The sequence below is a fragment of the Bombina bombina genome, chromosome 5, assembly GCF_027579735.1.
Source record: "Bombina bombina isolate aBomBom1 chromosome 5, aBomBom1.pri, whole genome shotgun sequence".
Taxonomy (NCBI): Eukaryota; Metazoa; Chordata; class Amphibia; order Anura; family Bombinatoridae; genus Bombina; species Bombina bombina.
The window spans coordinates 1,104,767,869-1,104,788,021 of NC_069503.1; the positions used below are offsets into that span (position 1 = coordinate 1,104,767,869).

A 20,153-nucleotide genomic window follows, 5' to 3' on the forward strand; every position below is an offset into this window, starting at 1 on the left:
CAAGCCTGTATTTAAACCTGTTGCTCCACAATGGAGCCTAAATTTAGTTCTTAAAGTTCTTCAAGGGGTTCCGTTTGAACCTATGCATTCCATGGATATTAAGCCTCTATCTTGGAAAGTTTTTGTTTTTAGTAGCTATCTCTTCGGCTCGAAGAGTTTCTGAGCTATATGCTTTACAGTGTGATTCCCCTTATCTTATTTTCCATGCAGATAAGGTGGTTTTGCGTACCAAACCTGGGTTTCTTCCTAAGGTTGTTTCTTATAAGAATATCAATCAAGAGATTGTTGTTCCTTCACTGTGTCCTAATCCTTCTTCAAAGAAGGAACGTATGTTGCACAATCTTGATGTGGTTCGTGCTTTAAAGTTCTACTTACAAGCAACTAAAGATTTCCGTCAAACATCTTCATTGTTTGTTGTTTATTCTGGAAGCGGAGAGGTCAGAAGGCTACGGCTACCTCTCTTTCCTTTTGGCTGAAAAGAATCATCCGTTTGGCTTATGAGACTGCTGGCCAACAGTCTCCTGAAAGAATTACTGCTCATTCTACTAGAACTGTGGTTTCCACATGGCTTTTAAAAATGAGGCTTCTGTTAAACAGATTTGTAATGCGGCAACTTGGTCTTCGTTTCATACTTTTTCCAAATTTTCCAAATTTGATACTTTTGCTTCTTCAGAGGCTATTTTTGGGAGAAAGGTTCTACAAGCAGTGGTACATTCAGTTTAAGGTTCCTGTCTTGTCCCTCCCTTCATCCGTGTCCTAAAGCTTTGGTATTGGTATCCCACAAGTAAGGATGAATCCGTGGACTTGATACATCTTACAAGAGAAAACATAATTTATGCTTACCTGATAAATTTATTTCTCTTGTGATGTATTGAGTTCACGGCCCGCCCTGTTTATTACGACAGGCATATATATTTTATTTTTAAACTTTCAGTCACCACTGCACCCTATAGTTTCTCCTTTTTCTTCCAAGCCTTCGGTCGAATGACTGGGGGGTGGAGCTAAGGGGGGAGCTATATAGGCAGCTCTGCTGTGGGTGCTCTCTCTGCCACTTCCTGTAGGGGAGGAGAATATCCCACAAGTAAGGATGAATCCGTGGACTCTATATATCACAAGAGAAATAAATTTATCAGGTAAGCATAAAATATGTTTTTGATGTACCTTCCATGGTGGAGGTTTTTCCTGTACCAGATCGAGCTACAGAGTTTATTGCTATGGAATGGGAGACACCGGGTATCCCTTTTTCTCCAACCCCTATTTTAAGAAGATGTTTCCTATAGCAGACTGTATCAAGGAATCTTGGCAGACGGTCCCTAAGGTGGAAGGTGCAATTTCCACGTTCGCTAAGAGGACCACTATTACCATAGAGGATAGTTGTTCCTTTAAAGATCTGATGGATAAGAAGTTGGAGGGTTTGCTCAAGAAGATGTATGTACACCAGGGTTTACAATGGCAACCTGCGGTGTGTATTGCTACCGTCACTACTGCGGCGGCATACTGGTTTGATGCGTTGTCTGATTCTATTCGGACAGGCACTCCCTTTGAAGAGATCCATGATAGTATCAAGGCCCTTAAGTTGGCCAATTCCTTTATTACAGATGCTTCCCTACAGGTTATTAAGCTGGGAGCAAAGATTTCCGGGTTTGCCGTACTGACGAGCAGAGCTTTATGGTTTAAAATCCTGGTCTGTGGATGTGTCATCCAAGTCTAAGCTTTTGGCGATTCCTTACAAGGGTAAGACCTTGTTTGGGCCGGGATTGGCGGAAATTATTTCTGACATTACGGGAGGAAAGGGCCATTCGGGACCAGATCTTGGGGCGGGGGGGTCAGGCTTTCTTTCTTGGCTCAGGCTTGGGTTCAGGATGTTCAAGATCCCTGGGTGGTGGACATCGTGTCCCAGGGATAGAAAACAATGAAAAGTCAGGAAATCAAAGATTTTCGATTCTTGTCTGGCGCTTCAGTCCTCTCCTCTGCCATCAGTGAGGTAATGTATGGAGGTAATCGGTTTGATGGTAGCTGCCATGGACACATTCCGTTTGCCGGTTTCCACCTCAGCCCTCTGCAGTTATGCATGCTCTGGCAGTGGAACGAAGATTATGTGGGTCTGTCTCCACGATTACTTCTGAATCAGGAGACAAGGGAATCTCTTCTTTGGTGGTTGTCTCAGGATCATCTCTCCCAGGGAACCTGCTTCCGCAGACCCACCTGGGTGATTGTGACAACCGACGCCAGCCTACAGCCATTCTGGGGCTCTCTAAAGGCTCAAGGGACATGGACTCGGAAGGAGTCTGTTTTACGCATAAACATTCTGGGGTTGAGAGCAATCTTCAATGCTTGCCTGGCCTGGCCTCAGTTAGCCTCTGCCCAGTTTATCAGGTTCCAGTCGGACAGCATAACTTTAGTGGCTTACATCAACCATCAGGGGGGAACTCTGAGTTCCTTGGCCATGACAAAGGTAGCCAAGATAATTCAGTGGGCAGAGACCCACAACTGCTGTCTGTCTGCGATCCACATTCCAGGAGTGGACAACTGGGAAGCGGATTTTCTGAGCAGACAGACCTTTCAAACTGGGGAGTGGGAACTCCATCCGGAAGTGTTTTCCATCCTTATTCTCAAATGGGGACAGCCGGAACTGGATCTCATGGCATCTTGGCAGAATGCCAAGCTCCTGAGGTACGGGTCAAGGGATCTTCAGGCTGTACTGATAGATGCTCTGGCGGTCCCTTGGAATTTCAGTCTCGCATACCTATTTCCTCCGTTTCTCCTTCCTCGGGTCATTGCTCGAATCAAACGGGAAAGGGCGTTGGTGAGCCGCATTGCACCGGCGTGGCCTCGCAGGATCTGGTATGTGGAGATGTCATATCTCCCTCCTTGGAGACTTCCACTAAGGAAGGACCTTCTTCTTCAAGAGCCCTTCCTTCACCCAAATCTAGTTTCTCTGAAGCTGACTGCTTGGAGATTGAACACTTAATTTTATCTAAGCGTTTTATCTAATCATTGAGACCATGATTCAGGCTTGTAAGCCTGTTACCAGGAAGATTTACTATAAGATATGGCGTAAATATCTGTATTGGTGTGAATCCAGAGGATACTCTTGGAGAAGAGTTCGGTTTTCTAGAATTTGTCTTTTCTTCAAGAGGGTTTGGAGAAGGGTTTATCGGTAAGTTCCTTAAAGGGTCAAATATCTGCCTTGTCTATTTGTTACATAAACGTCTGGCGGTTGTACCAGATGTGCAATTGTTCTGTCAGGCCTTGGTCAGAATCTGGCATGTTTTTAAACCAGTTACTCCTCCCTAGAGTCTTAACCTTGTTCTTAAGGTTCTTCAGCAGGCTCCATTTGACCCTATCCATTCCTTAGATATTAAACTGTTATCTTGGAAGGTTTTGTTTCTTGTTGCTATTTCATCTGCTCGTAGAGTTTCAGTTCTTGGCATTACAGTATGAGTCTCCTTACCTTATTTTTCATTCGGGTAAGGTAGTTTTGCGTACTAAGTTAGGGTTTCTCCCTAAAGTTGTTTCAGATTGGAACATTAATCAGGAGATTGTTGTTCCTTTATTTCCTAACCCTTCTCATAAGGAACGTCTGCTGCACAACCTAGACGTGGTGCGTGCATTGAAATTCTATTTACAGGCGACTAAGGATTTTCATCAGTCTTCTGCTCTGTTTGTGGTTTTCTCGGGTTAACTTAAGGGTCAGAAAGCTACAGCTACTTCTTTCTTTTTGGCTGAAGAGTATCTTTCGCTTGGCTTATGAAACTGCTGGGCAACCGCCTCCTGAGAGAGTTACGGCTCATTCTACGAGGGCTGTTTCCGCTTCCTGGGCATTCAAAAATGAAGCTTCTGTGGAACAGATTTGCAAGGCTGCAACTTGGTCCTTTCCGCACTTTTTTTCAAAGATACTTTTGCGTCGGCTGAGACTACTTTTGGGTGAAAGGTTCTTCAAGCAGTGGTGACTTCTGTTTAGGTTCCCTGTCTTGTCCCTCCCTTATCTGTGTCCTCTAGCTTGGGTATTGATTCCCAATAGTAATTAGATGATACGTGGACTCACCGTGTAATTAGAAAGAAAACAAAATTTATGCTTACCTGATAAATTTATTTATTTCTTGACACAGTGAGTCCACGGCCCGCCCTATTTTTTAAGACTGTTTTTTTATGTTTTAAACCTCAGACACCTCTGCGCCTTGTTGCTTCCTTTCTCTCCTTTACTTTGGTCGAATGATTGGGGTTGGAGGGAAGGGAGGTGATATTTTACAGCTTTGCTGTGGTGCTCCTTGCGGCCACCTGCTGGGCAGGAGTGATATTCCCAATAGTAATTAGATGATTGGTGCACTCACCGTGTCATTAGAAATAAATACATTTATCAGGTAAACATAAATTTCTTTTTTCTTGTTTGCATTTTATGCATTATGTGCATATGTACTGAGCTGGATAAAAATATTTCATGGTGTCAGCTAGGTAGAACCAATTTTATATAGATATGATGGGAATATTTACAACTTATTTTAGGAAGCACAAGTAATAACTTGGGAGTAGGGACTATTGAGATTTTTCCTATGTAAATTTGTGCATCTGTCTTTCCCTTGTTTTAATATATGCATCTCAAAGAAATAACAAAGGTGTGTAGTAGAGTTTAGTAATATGCCAAAGGTAAATTAATTGCCCGCTATGTTTTTTTTTACCTTTATAGTGTCTGCCACAGCATTTTATAAAGCACAACCAGTAATAGAGTTTATGTGTGAAGTTTTGGACTTTAAAAGCATTGAAGAACAACAGAAACCTCTGACAGATTCCCAAAGGGTTAAATTTACCAAAGAAATAAAAGGTAAAAACAAATTGCTATATTTATAAGTGTTTTTTTTTATAGATATACTGAATTACTTATGCTAATATAAAACAAATTTGTGGTTATACATTTTTTTTTTTTTGCTTGTTTCATTTTTGTAAATAAAGTGAATTCTGTATATTTTCTGTCTTCAGGCCTAAAAGTGGAGATTACTCACTGTGGACAAATGAAGAGAAAATACAGGGTTTGCAATGTCACAAGACGCCCAGCAAGTCACCAAACGTAATTATTTTAATATCAATTGATAACTAAGACAAACCTTTGTATGCTTTCAGTCATTCACAACTGATAAGTACATTTATAATAATGATTGACTTTAGGCATCGGTACTAGGAAAGCACTCAGTGTTTCCCTTTTCAAAACATTTTGTATGTTTACCCCTTTCTCAAAGTAACTGTATTCAGTGGTTGTGTTTAGTATATGTATGCAATAATATTTGCTTGATAGTACATAAGCTAATAATGTGAATGTAGAAATACATTTTTTAATATGTACATTATTCAGTTTGATGCCAACTTTATAATTGTTTATGTATTTTCTAAATGTATGTATTTTTATAATTTCACAGATTTCCTCTCCAACAAGAGAGTGGTCAGACAGTAGAATGCACCGTTGCACAGTATTTTAAAGATAGACACAAACTAGTTCTTCGCTACCCACATCTTCCATGTTTACAGGTTGGGCAGGAGCAAAAACATACATACCTTCCTCTTGAGGCAAGTATTTACTTAAAGCTTGTCTTTCTCAAGTTATTGTAACAAATTATTTTTAAAGCTTAACGTGAAAATGCTAATACATATTAACACAAATATTAACCTGAGAATATGCAGATGTATTAAAAAAATAGATTAGTCGTTTACCCCAATTTTGCCAATATTTAAAGGTTTAGCTTAATATTTTAGTTTTATAGTAATAACCACAGCTGTGCTGTTTAGGTGTGGTCCTAAATTAAAAGGCCTTTTCTGATCTGATCTTCCCCCAATGTGTCTTGTTAGGGATGTCTATAAATGAGCTACAAAGTAAATCTTATAGGGTTTAGTGTTTCTTTTATGTATCGGCTCTTTTAGACATTTGTAAATTATTAGTGATGAATTCATAACGTACAAGGTTAAATCGGCTATACCTTTTTTATACTTAGTCGAATTGTGTGGTTTTCGTTCCTGTATGACAATATATTAAGAAGGCAATATTGACAATTTGATTAGCAAGTACACCAGTATGTGGTGAAGGATATATTTTTCTCTACTACCTCCTGCTATTTAATTGGTTTGCAACCTTGTGGGCAGATGACAAGGCTCTTTCCAAAAAAAGTGATTGCTTCCTTTTATTGGTTTTTTAACCCTTTACATAGGCAGTCTTTGTGTGAAACATTTTATAGGAGTCTAAGCCATCACATGTGGGATTAAAGTTCTGTCCTACAGGGGGCGGCAAAACACCCCACACAACAAAGCTTTAATCCCTCCTACTTTTGCAGTCCGTTAATTTCCCCTGTTTAGTACGCAAAACTGTTCTAATGGACGAAATTAACTAGTTATGTGCTTATTGTGTTCCACATTTCCAATTCACAAGCCATAGGTATCTGTAAGTATGACACCTGACAGACAATTAGTGCCCATGTCTGTTTCTGTGTCCCAGGGGAACTACACTGACTCTTCTCCAGAGTTTAAATCCAGTCTTCAAAAGACTGACAGAGATTTTAGCGGATATCCCCAAACCAAGTAAGCATAAGGGAAAGTCAGGAGAATTCCATCACTCTACCTTTAATACGGTAGGATCCTATCCCCTTAGCTCAGTTTACACCAACCTTACAAAGCCCTGACCCGGCTGAGGGTGAAGTCTCCTCTGAGAACCTTGATCCAGATTCCTCGATCCAGATTCCTCATTAGATTTAAAGTGGACCATATCTGCTTTCTACTTTTTGTTTTGAATAGATATAGATAGCTATATATATATATATATATATATATATATATATATATATATATATATATATATATATATATATATATATATATATTTCTTTCATGTAACATGGAGTTGGTGAAGTAAGTTTGTGCTAAGATTTCTATGTTGATATGGGCTTCTCAGCATTTTGAAGTCCAATTCCTCTCAGAGTACAGTGAATGTCAGAGGGATGTGAAGGGAGTATCACCTATTGAATGCAATGGTTTTCCTCACGGGAGATCTATTTCATAGGTTCTCTGTTCTCGGTCGTAGAGATTCGTCTCCTACCTCCCTTTTCAGATTGACGATATACTCTTATATTCCATTACCTCTACTAATAACTGTTTTAGTACTGGTTTGGCTATCTGCTATATGTGGATGGGTGTCTTCTGGTAAGTATGTTTTCATTACTTAAGACACGCTCAGCTATGGTTTGGCACTTTATGTATTTATATAAAGTTCTAAATATATGTATTGTACTTATATTTGCCATGATTCAGGTTTCAGTATATTACGTTTTGCAGACTGTCAGTTTCATATTTGGGAAATGTATTTTTTAGGAAAAATGTATTTCTTACCTGGGGTATAGCCTTTTTTTCAATTGACTCATTTTAAATTCGCGGGCAGAATTAGGTTTGCAAGGACGCAAAATTCCAAAATATATAGCATAATTTCTTTCATGTAATTAGCAAGAGTCCATGAGCTAGTGACGTATGGGATATACATTCCTACCAGGAGGGGCAAAGTTTCCCAAACCTTAAAATGCCTATAAATACACCCCTCACCACACCCACAATTCAGTTTTACAAACTTTGCCTCCTATGGAGGTGGTGAAGTAAGTTTGTGCTAGATTCTACGTTGATATGCGCTCCGCAGCAGGTTGGAGCCCGGTTTTCCTCTCGGCGTGCAGTGAATGTCAGAGGGATGTGAGGAGAGTATTGCCTTTGAATGCAGTGATCTCCTTCTACGGGGTCTATTTCATAGGTTCTCTGTTATCGGTCGTAGAGATTCATCTCTTACCTCCCTTTTCAGATCGACGATATACTCTTATATATATATATATATATACCATTACCTCTGCTGATTTTCGTTTCAGTACTGGTTTGGCTTTCTACAAACATGTAGATGAGTGTCCTGGGGTAAGTAAATCTTATTTCTCCAACATAGGTGTGTCCGGTCCACGGCGTCATCCTTACTTGTGGGATATTCTCTTCCCCAACAGGAAATGGCAAAGAGCCCAGCAAAGCTGGTCACATGATCCCTCCTAGGCTCCGCCTACCCCAGTCATTCTCTTTGCCGTTGTACAGGCAACATCTCCACGGAGATGGCTTAGAGTTTTTTAGTGTTTAACTGTAGTTTTTATTATTCAATCAAGAGTTTGTTATTTTAAAATAGTGCTGGTATGTACTATTTACTCAGAAACAGAAAAGAGATGAAGTTTTCTGTTTGTATGAGGAAAATGATTTTAGCAACCGTTACTAAAATCCATGGCTGTTCCACACAGGACTGTTGAGAGGAATTAACTTCAGTTGGGGGAACAGTGAGCAGTCTCTTGCTGCTTGAGGTATGACACATTCTAACAAGACGATGTAATGCTGGAAGCTGTCATTTTCCCTATGGGATCCGGTAAGCCATGTTTATTAAGATAGTAAATAAGGGCTTCACAAGGGCTTATTAAGACCGTAGACTTTTTCTGGGCTAAATCGATTCATTATTAACACATATTTAGCCTTGAGGAATCATTTAATCTGGGTATTTTGATAAGATTATATCGGCAGGCACTGTTTTAGACACCTTATTCTTTAGGGGCTTTCCCAAATCATAGGCAGAGCCTCATTTTCGCGCCGGTGTTGCGCACTTGTTTTTGAGAGGCATGACATGCAGTCGCATGTGTGAGGAGCTCTGATACATAGAAAAGACTTTCTGAAGGCGTCATTTGGTATCGTATTCCCCTTTGGGCTTGGTTGGGTCTCAGCAAAGCAGATACCAGGGACTGTAAAGGGGTTAAAGTTGAAAACGGCTCCGGTTCCGTTATTTTAAGGGTTAAAGCTTCCAAATTTGGTGTGCAATACTTTTAAGGCTTTAAGACACTGTGGTGAAATTTTGGTGAATTTTGAACAATTCCTTCATATTTTTTCGCAATCTGTTCATAGTTCCCAAAAAAGAGGGAACGTTCAGACCAATCTTAGATCTCAAGATCTTAAACAAGTTTCTCAAGGTTCCATCGTTCAAAATGGAAACCATTCGAACAATTCTTCCTTCCATCCAGGAAGGTCAATTCATGACCACGGTGGATTTAAAGGATGCGTATCTACATATTCCTATCCACAAGGAACATCATCGGTTCCTAAGGTTCGCATTCCTGGACAAGCATTACCAGTTCGTGGCGCTTCCTTTCGGATTAGCCACTGCTCCAAGGATTTTCACAAAGGTACTAGGGTCCCTTCTAGCTGTGCTAAGACCAAGGGGCATTGCTGTAGTACCTTACTTGGACGACATTCTGATTCAAGCGTCGTCCCTTCCTCAAGCAAAGGCTCACACGGACATCGTCCTGGCCTTTCTCAGATCTCACGGATGGAAAGTGAACGTGGAAAAGAGTTCTCTATCTCCGTCAACAAGGGTTCCCTTCTTGGGAACAATAATAGACTCCTTAGAAATGAGGATTTTTCTGACAGAGGCCAGAAAAACAAAACTTCTAGACTCTTGTCGGATACTTCATTCCGTTCCTCTTCCTTCCATAGCGCAGTGCATGGAAGTGATAGGTTTGATGGTAGCGGCAATGGACATAGTTCCTTTTGCGCGCATTCATCTAAGACCATTACAACTGTGCATGCTCAGTCAGTGGAATGGGGACTATACAGACTTGTCTCCGAGGATACAAGTAAATCAGAGGACCAGAGACTCACTCCGTTGGTGGCTGTCCCTGGACAACCTGTCACAAGGGATGACCTTCCGCAGACCAGAGTGGGTCATTGTCACGACCGACGCCAGTCTGATGGGCTGGGGCGCGGTCTGGGGATCCCTGAAAGCTCAGGGTCTTTGGTCTTGGGAAGAATCTCTTCTACCGATAAATATTCTGGCACTGAGAGCGATATTCAATGCTCTCAAGGCTTGGCCTCAGCTAGCGAGGGCCAAGTTCATACGGTTTCAATCAGACAACATGACAACTGTTGCGTACATCAACCATCAGGGGGGAACAAGGAGTTCCCTGGCGATGGAAGAAGTGACCAAAATCATTCTATGGGCGGAGTCTCACTCCTGCCACCTGTCTGCTATCCACATCCCAGGAGTGGAAAATTGGGAAGCGGATTTTCTGAGTCGTCAGACATTGCATCCGGGGGAGTGGGAACTCCATCCGGAAATCTTTGCCCAAGTCACTCAACTGTGGGGCATTCCGGACATGGATCTGATGGCCTCTCGTCAGAACTTCAAAGTTCCTTGCTACGGGTCCAGATCCAGGGATCCCAAGGCGGCTCTAGTGGATGCACTAGTAGCACCTTGGACCTTCAAACTAGCTTATGTATTCCCACGGTTTCCTCTCATCCCCAGGCTGGTAGCCAGGATCAATCAGGAGAGGGCGTCGGTGATCTTGATAGCTCCTGCGTGGCCACGCAGGACTTGGTATGCAGATCTGGTGAATATGTCATCGGCTCCACCATGGAAGCTACCTTTGAGACGAGACCTTCTTGTTCAAGGTCCGTTCGAACATCCGAATCTGGTCTCACTCCAGCTGACTGCTTGGAGATTGAACGCTTGATCTTATCGAAGCGAGGGTTCTCAGATTCTGTTATCGATACTCTTGTTCAGGCCAGAAAGCCTGTAACTAGAAAGATTTACCACAAAATTTGGAAAAAATATATCTGTTGGTGTGAATCTAAAGGATTCCCTTGGGACAAGGTTAAGATTCCTAAGATTCTATCCTTCCTTCAAGAAGGATTGGAAAAAGGATTATCTGCAAGTTCCCTGAAGGGACAGATTTCTGCCTTGTCTGTGTTACTTCACAAAAAGCTGGCAGCTGTGCCAGATGTTCAAGCCTTTGTTCAGGCTCTGGTTAGAATCAAGCCTGTTTACAAACCTTTGACTCCTCCTTGGAGTCTCAACTTAGTTCTTTCAGTTCTTCAGGGGGTTCCGTTTGAACCCTTACATTCCGTTGATATTAAGTTATTATCTTGGAAAGTGTTGTTTTTGGTTGCAATTTCTTCTGCTAGAAGAGTTTCAGAATTATCTGCTCTGCAGTGTTCTCCTCCTTATCTGGTGTTCCATGCAGATAAGGTGGTTTTACGTACTAAACCTGGTTTTCTTCCAAAAGTTGTTTCTAAAAAAAACATTAACCAGGAGATTATCGTACCTTCTCTGTGTCCGAAACCAGTTTCAAAGAAGGAACGTTTGTTGCACAATTTGGATGTTGTTCGCGCTCTAAAATTCTATTTAGACGCTACAAAGGATTTTAGACAAACATCTTCCTTGTTTGTTGTTTATTCCGGTAGAAGGAGAGGTCAAAAAGCAACTTCTACCTCTCTCTCTTTTTGGATTAAAAGCATCATCAGATTGGCTTACGAGACTGCCGGACGGCAGCCTCCCGAAAGAATCACAGCTCATTCCACTAGGGCTGTGGCTTCCACATGGGCCTTCAAGAACGAGGCTTCTGTTGATCAGATATGTAGGGCAGCGACTTGGTCTTCACTGCACACTTTTACCAAATTTTACAAGTTTGATACTTTTGCTTCTTCTGAGGCTATTTTTGGGAGAAAGGTTTTGCAAGCCGTGGTGCCTTCCATCTAGGTGACCTGATTTGCTCCCTCCCATCATCCGTGTCCTAAAGCTTTGGTATTGGTTCCCACAAGTAAGGATGACGCCGTGGACCGGACACACCTATGTTGGAGAAAACAGAATTTATGTTTACCTGATAAATTACTTTCTCCAACGGTGTGTCCGGTCCACGGCCCGCCCTGGTTTTTTAATCAGGTCTGATAATTTATTTTCTTTAACTACAGTCACCACGGTATCATATGGTTTCTCCTATGCAAATATTCCTCCTTAACGTCGGTCGAATGACTGGGGTAGGCGGAGCCTAGGAGGGATCATGTGACCAGCTTTGCTGGGCTCTTTGCCATTTCCTGTTGGGGAAGAGAATATCCCACAAGTAAGGATGACGCCGTGGACCGGACACACCGTTGGAGAAAGTAATTTATCAGGTAAACATAAATTCTGTTTTTCTGTGACACTCTAAGCTATGGTTGGGCACTTTTTTAATAAAGTTCTAAATATATGTATTCAAACATTTATTTGCCTTGACTCAGGATGTTCAACATTCCTTATTTTCAGACAGTCAGTTTCATATTTGGGATAATGCACTTGAATCAATTATTTTTCTTACCTGTGGGCTGTTAGGCTAGCGGGGGCTGAAAATGCTTCATTTTATTGCGTCATTCTTGGCGCGGACTTTTTTGGCGCAAATAATCTTTTTTCTGTTTCCGGCGTCATACGTGTCGCCGGAAGTTGCGTAATTTTTGACGTTCTTTTGCGCCAAAAATGTCGGCGTTCCGGACGTGGCGTCATTTTTGGCGCCAAAAGCATTTAGGCGCCAAATAATGTGGGCGTCTTATTTGGCGCTAAAAAAATATGGGCGTTGCTTTTGTCTCCACATTATTTAAGTCTCATTTTTCTTTGCTTCTGGTTGCTAGAAGCTTGTTCCTTGGAATTTTTTCCCATTCCTGAAATTGTCATTTAAGGAATTTGATCAATTTTGCTTTATATGTTGTTTTTTCTCTTACATATTGCAAGATGTCTCATGTTGCATCTGAGTCAGAAGATACTTCAGGAAAATCGCTGTCTGGTGCTGGAACTACCAAAGCTAAGTGTATCTGCTGTAAACATTTGGTAGCTATTCCTCCAGCTGTTGTTTGTATTAATTGTCATGACAAACTTGTTAATGCAGATAATATTTTCTTTAGTAATGTACCATTACCTGTTGCAGTTCCATCAACATCTAATTTTCAGAATGTTCCTGACAACATAAGAGATTTTGTTTCTGAATCCATCAAGAAGGCTATGTCTGTTATTCCTCCTTCTAGTAAACATAAAAAATCTTTTAAAACTTCTCTTTATACAGATGAATTTTTAAATGAACATCATCATTCTGATTCTAATGACTCTTCTGGTTCAGAGGATTCTGTCTCAGAGATTGATGCTGATAAATTTTCATATTTATTTAAAATGGAATTTATTCGTTCTTTACTTAAAGAAGTACTAATTGCTTTAGAAATTGAGGATTCTGGTCCTCTTGATACTAAATCTAAACGTTTAGATAAGGTCTTTAAATCTCCTGTGGTTATTCCAGAAGTTTTTCCTGTTCCTGGTGCTATTTCTGAAGTAATTTCCAGAGAATGGAATAATTTGGGTAATTCATTTACTCCTTCTAAACGTTTTAAGCAATTATATCCTGTGCCGTCTGACAGATTAGAATTTTGGTACAAAATCCCTAAAGTTGATGGGGCTATTTCTACCCTTGCTAAACGTACTACTATTCCTACGTCAGATGGTACTTCGTTTAAGGATCCTTTAGATAGGAAAATTGAATCCTTTCTAAGAAAAGCTTATCTGTGTTCAGGTAATCTTCTTAGACCTGCTATATCATTGGCTGATGTTGCTGCAGCTTCAACTTTTTGGTTGGAAACTTTAGCGCAACAAGTAACAGATCATGATTCTCATAATATTATTATTCTTCTTCAACATGCTAATAATTTTATCTGTGATGCCATTTTTGATATTATCAGAGTTGATGTCAGGTTTATGTCTCTAGCTATTTTAGCTAGAAGAGCTTTATGGCTTAAAACTTGGAATGCTGATATGGCTTCTAAATCGACTCTACTTTCCATTTCTTTCCAGGGTAACAAATTATTTGGTTCTCAGTTGGATTCTATTATCTCAACTGTTACTGGTGGGAAAGGAACTTTTTTACCACAGGATAAAAAATCTAAGGGTAAAAACAGGGCTAATAATCGTTTTCGTTCCTTTCGTTTTAACAAAGAACAAAAGCCTTATCCTTCATCCTCAGGAGCAGTTTCAGTTTGGAAACCATCTCCAGTCTGGAATAAATCCAAGCCTTCTAGAAAAGCAAAGCCAGCTTCTAAGTCCACATGAAGGTGCGGCCCTCATTCCAGCTCAGCTGGTAGGGGGCAGGTTACGTTTTTTCAAAGAAATTTGGATCAATTCTGTTCACAATCTTTGGATTCAGAACATTGTTTCAGAAGGGTACAGAATTGGTTTCAAGATAAGACCTCCTGCAAAGAGATTTTTTCTTTCCTGTGTCCCAGTAAATCCAGTGAAAGCTCAAGCATTTCTGAAATGTGTTTCAGATCTAGAGTTGGCTGGAGTAATTATGCCAGTTCCAGTTCTGGAACAGGGGCTGGGGTTTTATTCAAATCTCTTCATTGTACCAAAGAAGGAGAATTCCTTCAGACCAGTTCTGGATCTAAAAATATTGAATCGTTATGTAAGGATACCAACGTTCAAAATGGTAACTGTAAGGACTATCTTGCCTTTTGTTCAGCAAGGGCATTATATGTCCACAATAGATTTACAGGATGCATATCTGCATATTCCGATTCATCCAGATCATTATCAGTTCCTGAGATTCTCTTTTCTGGACAAGCATTACCAGTTTGTGGCTCTGCCGTTTGGCCTAGCTACAGCTCCAAGAATTTTTACAAAGGTTCTCGGTGCCCTTCTGTCTGTAATCAGAGAACAGGGTATTGTGGTATTTCCTTATTTGGACGATATCTTGGTACTTGCTCAGTCTTTACATTTAGCAGAATCTCATACGAATCGACTTGTGTTGTTTCTTCAAGATCATGGTTGGAGGATCAATTCACTAAAAAGTTCATTGATTCCTCAGACAAGGGTAACCTTTCTGGGTTTCCAGATAGATTCAGTGTCCATGACTCTGTCTTTGACAGACAAGAGACGTCTAAAATTGATTTCAGCTTGTCGAAACCTTCAGTCACAATCATTCCCTTCGGTAGCCTTATGCATGGAAATTCTAGGTCTTATGACTGCTGCATCGGACGCGATCCCCTTTGCTCGTTTTCACATGCGACCTCTTCAGCTCTGTATGCTGAATCAATGGTGCAGGGATTACACAAAGATATCTCAATTAATATCTTTAAAACCGATTGTACGACACTCTCTAACGTGGTGGACAGATCACCATCGTTTAATTCAGGGGGCTTCTTTTGTTCTTCCGACCTGGACTGTAATTTCAACAGATGCAAGTCTTACAGGTTGGGGAGCTGTGTGGGGATCTCTGACGGCACAAGGAGTTTGGGAATCTCAGGAGGTGAGATTACCGATCAATATTTTGGAACTCCGTGCAATTTTCAGAGCTCTTCAGTCTTGGCCTCTTCTGAAGAGAGAATCGTTCATTTGTTTTCAGACAGACAATGTCACAACTGTGGCATACATCAATCATCAAGGAGGGACTCACAGTCCTCTGGCTATGAAAGAAGTATCTTGAATTCTGGTTTGGGCGGAATCCAGCTCCTGTCTAATCTCTGCGGTTCATATCCCAGGTATAGACAATTGGGAAGCGGATTATCTCAGTCTCCAAACGTTGCATCCGGGCGAATGGTCTCTTCACCCAGAGGTATTTCTTCAGATTGTTCAAATGTGGGAGCTTCCAGAAATAGATCTGATGGCGTCTCATCTAAACAAGAAACTTCCCAGGTATCTGTCCAGATCCCGGGATCCTCAGGCGGAAGCAGTGGATGCATTATCACTTCCTTGGAAGTATCATCCTGCTTATATCTTTCCACCTCTAGTTCTTCTTCCAAGAGTAATCTCCAAGATTCTGAAGGAATGCGCGTTTGTTCTGCTGGTAGCTCCGGCATGGCCTCACAGGTTTTGGTATGCGGATCTTGTCCGGATGGCCTCTTGCCATCCGTGGACTCTTCCGCTAAGACCAGACCTTCTGTCGCAAGGTCCTTTTTTCCATCAGGATCTCAAATCCTTAAATTTAAAGGTATGGAGATTGAACGCTTGATTCTTGGTCAAAGAGGTTTCTCTGACTCGTAAATCTGTATCCAGAGAGATATATTATAGAGTCTGGAAGACTTATATTTCTTGGTGTCTTTCTCATCATTTTTCTTGGCATTCTTTTAGAATTCCGAGAATTTTACAGTTTCTTCAGGATGGTTTAGATAAAGGTTTATCCGCAAGTTCTTTGAAAGGACAAATCTCTGCTCTTTCTGTTCTTTTTCACAGAAAGATTGCTAATCTTCCTGATATTCATTGTTTTGTACAAGCTTTGGTTCGTATAAAACCTGTCATTAAGTCAATTTCTGAATGCTAAGGTATCTCACAGCGCTAACACAAAGTTCCTACTAGCTCCTAGGTACTGGAAGGGTACCTAGCTACCCTTAAAAATGAGTACTATAGAATAGGAAAGGGACCTAGGAGCGCCAGAGGTAGGCGGAGGGACTGGAAATGGGCTAATAAATATCGAATTCGGGCCCTCAATAAGCAAGTGGTCCAATATTAATCGAATTAAGTGAAAAAATGGATACAAACCATTAACGATATAAGGTACAATTTAATCAATTAAAACATAAATATAAATAAAATCATGGATCCATGGTACAATAACATCAATGACATATAAAATTAGCATAGGATAAAAACAATACGTTAAAAACAATCTGATTAAATGATGCTGGTTTGGGCAAGAAAAAATGTCAGTGGGAACCGTGTTCCCTATATCTGGTGCGGATGTGCCTCTAAAAAATTAAACCCAAAAAATAGGTAAAAGTATGTGTAAGGGGGTACCCCCTCAAAAAATGAAAAGTACCAAAAAATGTGACTGTGATGATCCAAAACACAGAAAAAGCAAAATATCAAATATCAAAAGTCAAGAGTGGGAAAAAATGTGTAGAAGGCTGTATATAAATGTGTCCGTGTATAAAGATCGTGGAAAAAACGGTGATAAACAATGTCAGTAAAATAAAGATCCAAATAGTATGTGTGTTGTTAGGCAAAACTTCCTTCAGTTTCCTCAAAGGAAGGTTCCAAACAATATGATGATAGTAGGTGAGGGAGTGTCCGGTAAAACCTGGGTGTAGTCCCTATATCCAACCTGTAGAAGAAACATACAATAGTGCAATAAAGCTAATGGATATGTATATATAATAAGAAAAAAGCTCACCAATTTGCCAACGCTTTTCGGCCCAAAACTGGGCCTTTTTCAAGACTATGGATGGTGTGTAGTGGTGGCTCTATTTAAGGCTAGTGATAGCCAATCAGTGTATCTGTGCTGATTATTTGGCGCCCCAAATTTTGCGCCAAGAATTTTTGCGCCAAAAATTTCACCCGGAAAAGGAAGTGCTTATGTTTATAAGCTTATGCTAATATGTGTTCTTTTATATCGATGGGGTGTACTTGATTGTATTGCTACATGATAACTAGAAAGTGCCCTTAGAGATTTTGTGGATTCAAGATCGGTAATGCCGAAAAAAGTTCCGAGTGTACCCTGCGGTGAAAACGGAAGTGGCTATAGCGTGTCTAATTCACTTCCGGTTTCACTCTTTGTTTTGTTTCCGGTAATATAGGTATCACTTCCGGTAGTACTATTAAGCGGTATTTGTCGCATGGCATTCGTATATTGGGTCTCCTTACTAGAATTAAATAACCCAATGTTAATCACTTAGTTTACATATTGTGCTGGACATCTAGATTCTAAAAAATATATCATAGCATAACTGGTAGTTAAAACTTTATGATACATTCACGGATCTCAATATAATAAATAGACATGGTAAAATATAATCGATTATTAGAACATAGTTTGAGACCACAGTGAATTATATAACAAGATAGAGTATCTAAAAATTCGGGGGTGGTTAAGATGATCGAACATTCAAATTGGCATCTTATCCAAGGAAATTATATAAAAACAAATATACAAATCACATATATAAAAAATTAAAACAAATGTACAACTTGTAGAACAAATATGTAGGACAAATGAAACTTGTAGAGCAAATATCGAGGGACATGTGAGGATAGTGTACTCCTGAGGTTTTAAACCTAATATGTTAGATAACGATGGCGATCGACTTATGTTGGTTTTAAAGTTTACTAGAATTAGATAGCATGGAATACATAAAATTATAAAGAACTTTCTTAAAAATTCTTTCTAAAAATTTTTTTAAAATTTTTTCCTTGGGATACATAAAAACTTAAAAACCTTGAAATTCCAAACTTTAAAATTTAAAAGTTATTAAAAGTATGATTTAAGTGTGGCTAGCAAATACAATCCTGGCGGAAACTCCTGGGAGATTAGGAGTGTAGGGTAGAACAATAAAATAATAAGACAATAAAACAATAAACTGGAAGAGGGTAACAGCCAGGCTCTTTTTATCTAGGGGGTTCCTATTTATATTCCTATTAGAGTTATTGGAAGAATCAAAGTTAACTTTAAATCTAGCTAGTATGAAAATACATGCATGACGGTTAAGAGATCTCCCAAACTAACTGTCTCCCCCAAATTATTCATTTTAGGCTCAATAGGTGTGATAGGTCTTCTCTATTGTTTAGACCCCTGGGATATAGACAGTCTATGTTAAAAATCCATCTTGATTCTGCTATTAGTAGCCTTTTCTCTTGGTCTCCACCCCTCCAATTTGGTGTAACTAGTTGAATACCAGTATAACTGAAGTCCTTTTGTCTGGCCTGATGTTTAGTTAGGAAATGTCTGTATAGTGCTGTTTCAGTGCTTTTGTGTTTGATCTTTAACAGGTGTTCCCTAATCCGATCTTTCAGGGTTCTGGATGTTTGTCCTATGTATTGGAACCCGCAACTGCACCATATCATATATATCACTCCTTTGCTACTACATTTTATGAGGTCTTTAATTTTGTATTTGACCTTTGTATTGTATGAAGTAAACTCCTTTGTTTTCACTCCCCTAATTTATATACAGCCTTCTACACATTTTTTCCCACTCTTGACTTTTGATATTTGATATTTTGCTTTTTCTGTGTTTTGGATCATCACAGTCACATTTTTTGGTACTTTTCATTTTTTGAGGGGGTACCCCCTTACATACTTTTACCTATTTTTTGGGTTTAATTTTTTAGAGGCACATCCTCACCAGATATAGGGAACACGGTTCCCACTGACATTTTTTCTTGCCCAAACCAGCATAATTTAATCAGATTGTTTTTAACGTATTGTTTTTATCCTATGCTAATTTTATATGTCATTGATGTTATTGTACCATGGATCCATGATTTTATTTATATTTATGTTTTAATTGATCAAATTGTACCTTATATCGTTAATGGTTTGTATCCATTAATTGATTATATTGTACCTTATATCGTTAATGGTTTGTATCCATTTTTTCACTTAATTCGATTAATATTGGACCACTTGCTTATTGAGGGCCCGAATTCGATATTTATTAGCCCATTTCCAGTCCCTCCGCCTACCTCTGGCGCTCCTAGGTCCCTTTCCTATTCTATATTAAGTCAATTTCTCCTCCTTGGAGTTTGAATTTGGTTCTGGGGGCTCTTCAAGCTCCTCCTTTTGAACCCATGCATTCAATGGACATTAAATTACTTTCTTGGAAAGTTTTGTTCCTTTTGGCGATCTCTTCTGCCAGAAGAGTCTCTGAATTATCTGCTCTTTCTTGTGAGTCTCCTTTTCTGATTTTTCATCAGGATAAGGCGGTGTTGCGAACTTCTTTTGAATTTTTACCTAAGGTTGTGAATTCCAACAACATTAGTAGAGAAATTGTGGTTCCTTCATTATGTCCTAATCCTAAGAATTCTAAGGAGAAATCGTTGCATTCTTTGGATGTTGTTAGAGCTTTGAAATATTATGTTGAAGCTACTAAGTCTTTCCGAAAGACTTCTAGTCTATTTGTTATCTTTTCCGGTTCTAGAAAAGGCTAGAAAGCTTTTGCCATTTCTTTGGCATCTTGGTTGAAATCTTTAATTCATCATGCCTATGTCGAGTCGGGTAAAACTCCGCCTCGAAGGATTACAGCTCATTCTACTAGGTCAGTTTCTACTTCCTGGGCGTTTAGGAATGAAGCTTCGGTTGATCAGATTTGCAAAGCAGCAACTTGGTCCTCTTTGCATACTTTTACTAAATTCTACCATTTTGATGTATTTTCTTCTTCTGAAGCAGTTTTTGGTAGAAAAGTACTTCAGGCAGCGGTTTCAGTTTGAATCTTCTGTTTATGTTTTTCATTAAACTTTATTTTGGGTGTGGATTATTTTCAGCAGGAATTGGCTTTCTTTATTTTATCCCTCCCTCTCTAGTGACTCTTGCGTGGAAAGATCCACATCTTGGGTAGTCATTATCC

The 20,153-nt window shown here is 39.8% G+C and overlaps 1 protein-coding gene across 1 annotated transcript in view; it reads left to right on the plus strand.

Moving 5' to 3' along the window:
- The window catches only part of AGO2 (argonaute RISC catalytic component 2), a 598,276-nt gene that overhangs the window by 210,451 nt on the left and 367,672 nt on the right, over positions 1–20,153 (plus strand). Inside the window, exons 6-8 of the mRNA XM_053715953.1 lie at positions 4,688–4,822; positions 4,978–5,065; positions 5,412–5,559. Coding sequence (XP_053571928.1) covers positions 4,688–4,822; positions 4,978–5,065; positions 5,412–5,559 — 371 coding nt within the window. The remainder of the gene's footprint in view (positions 1–4,687; positions 4,823–4,977; positions 5,066–5,411; positions 5,560–20,153) is intronic.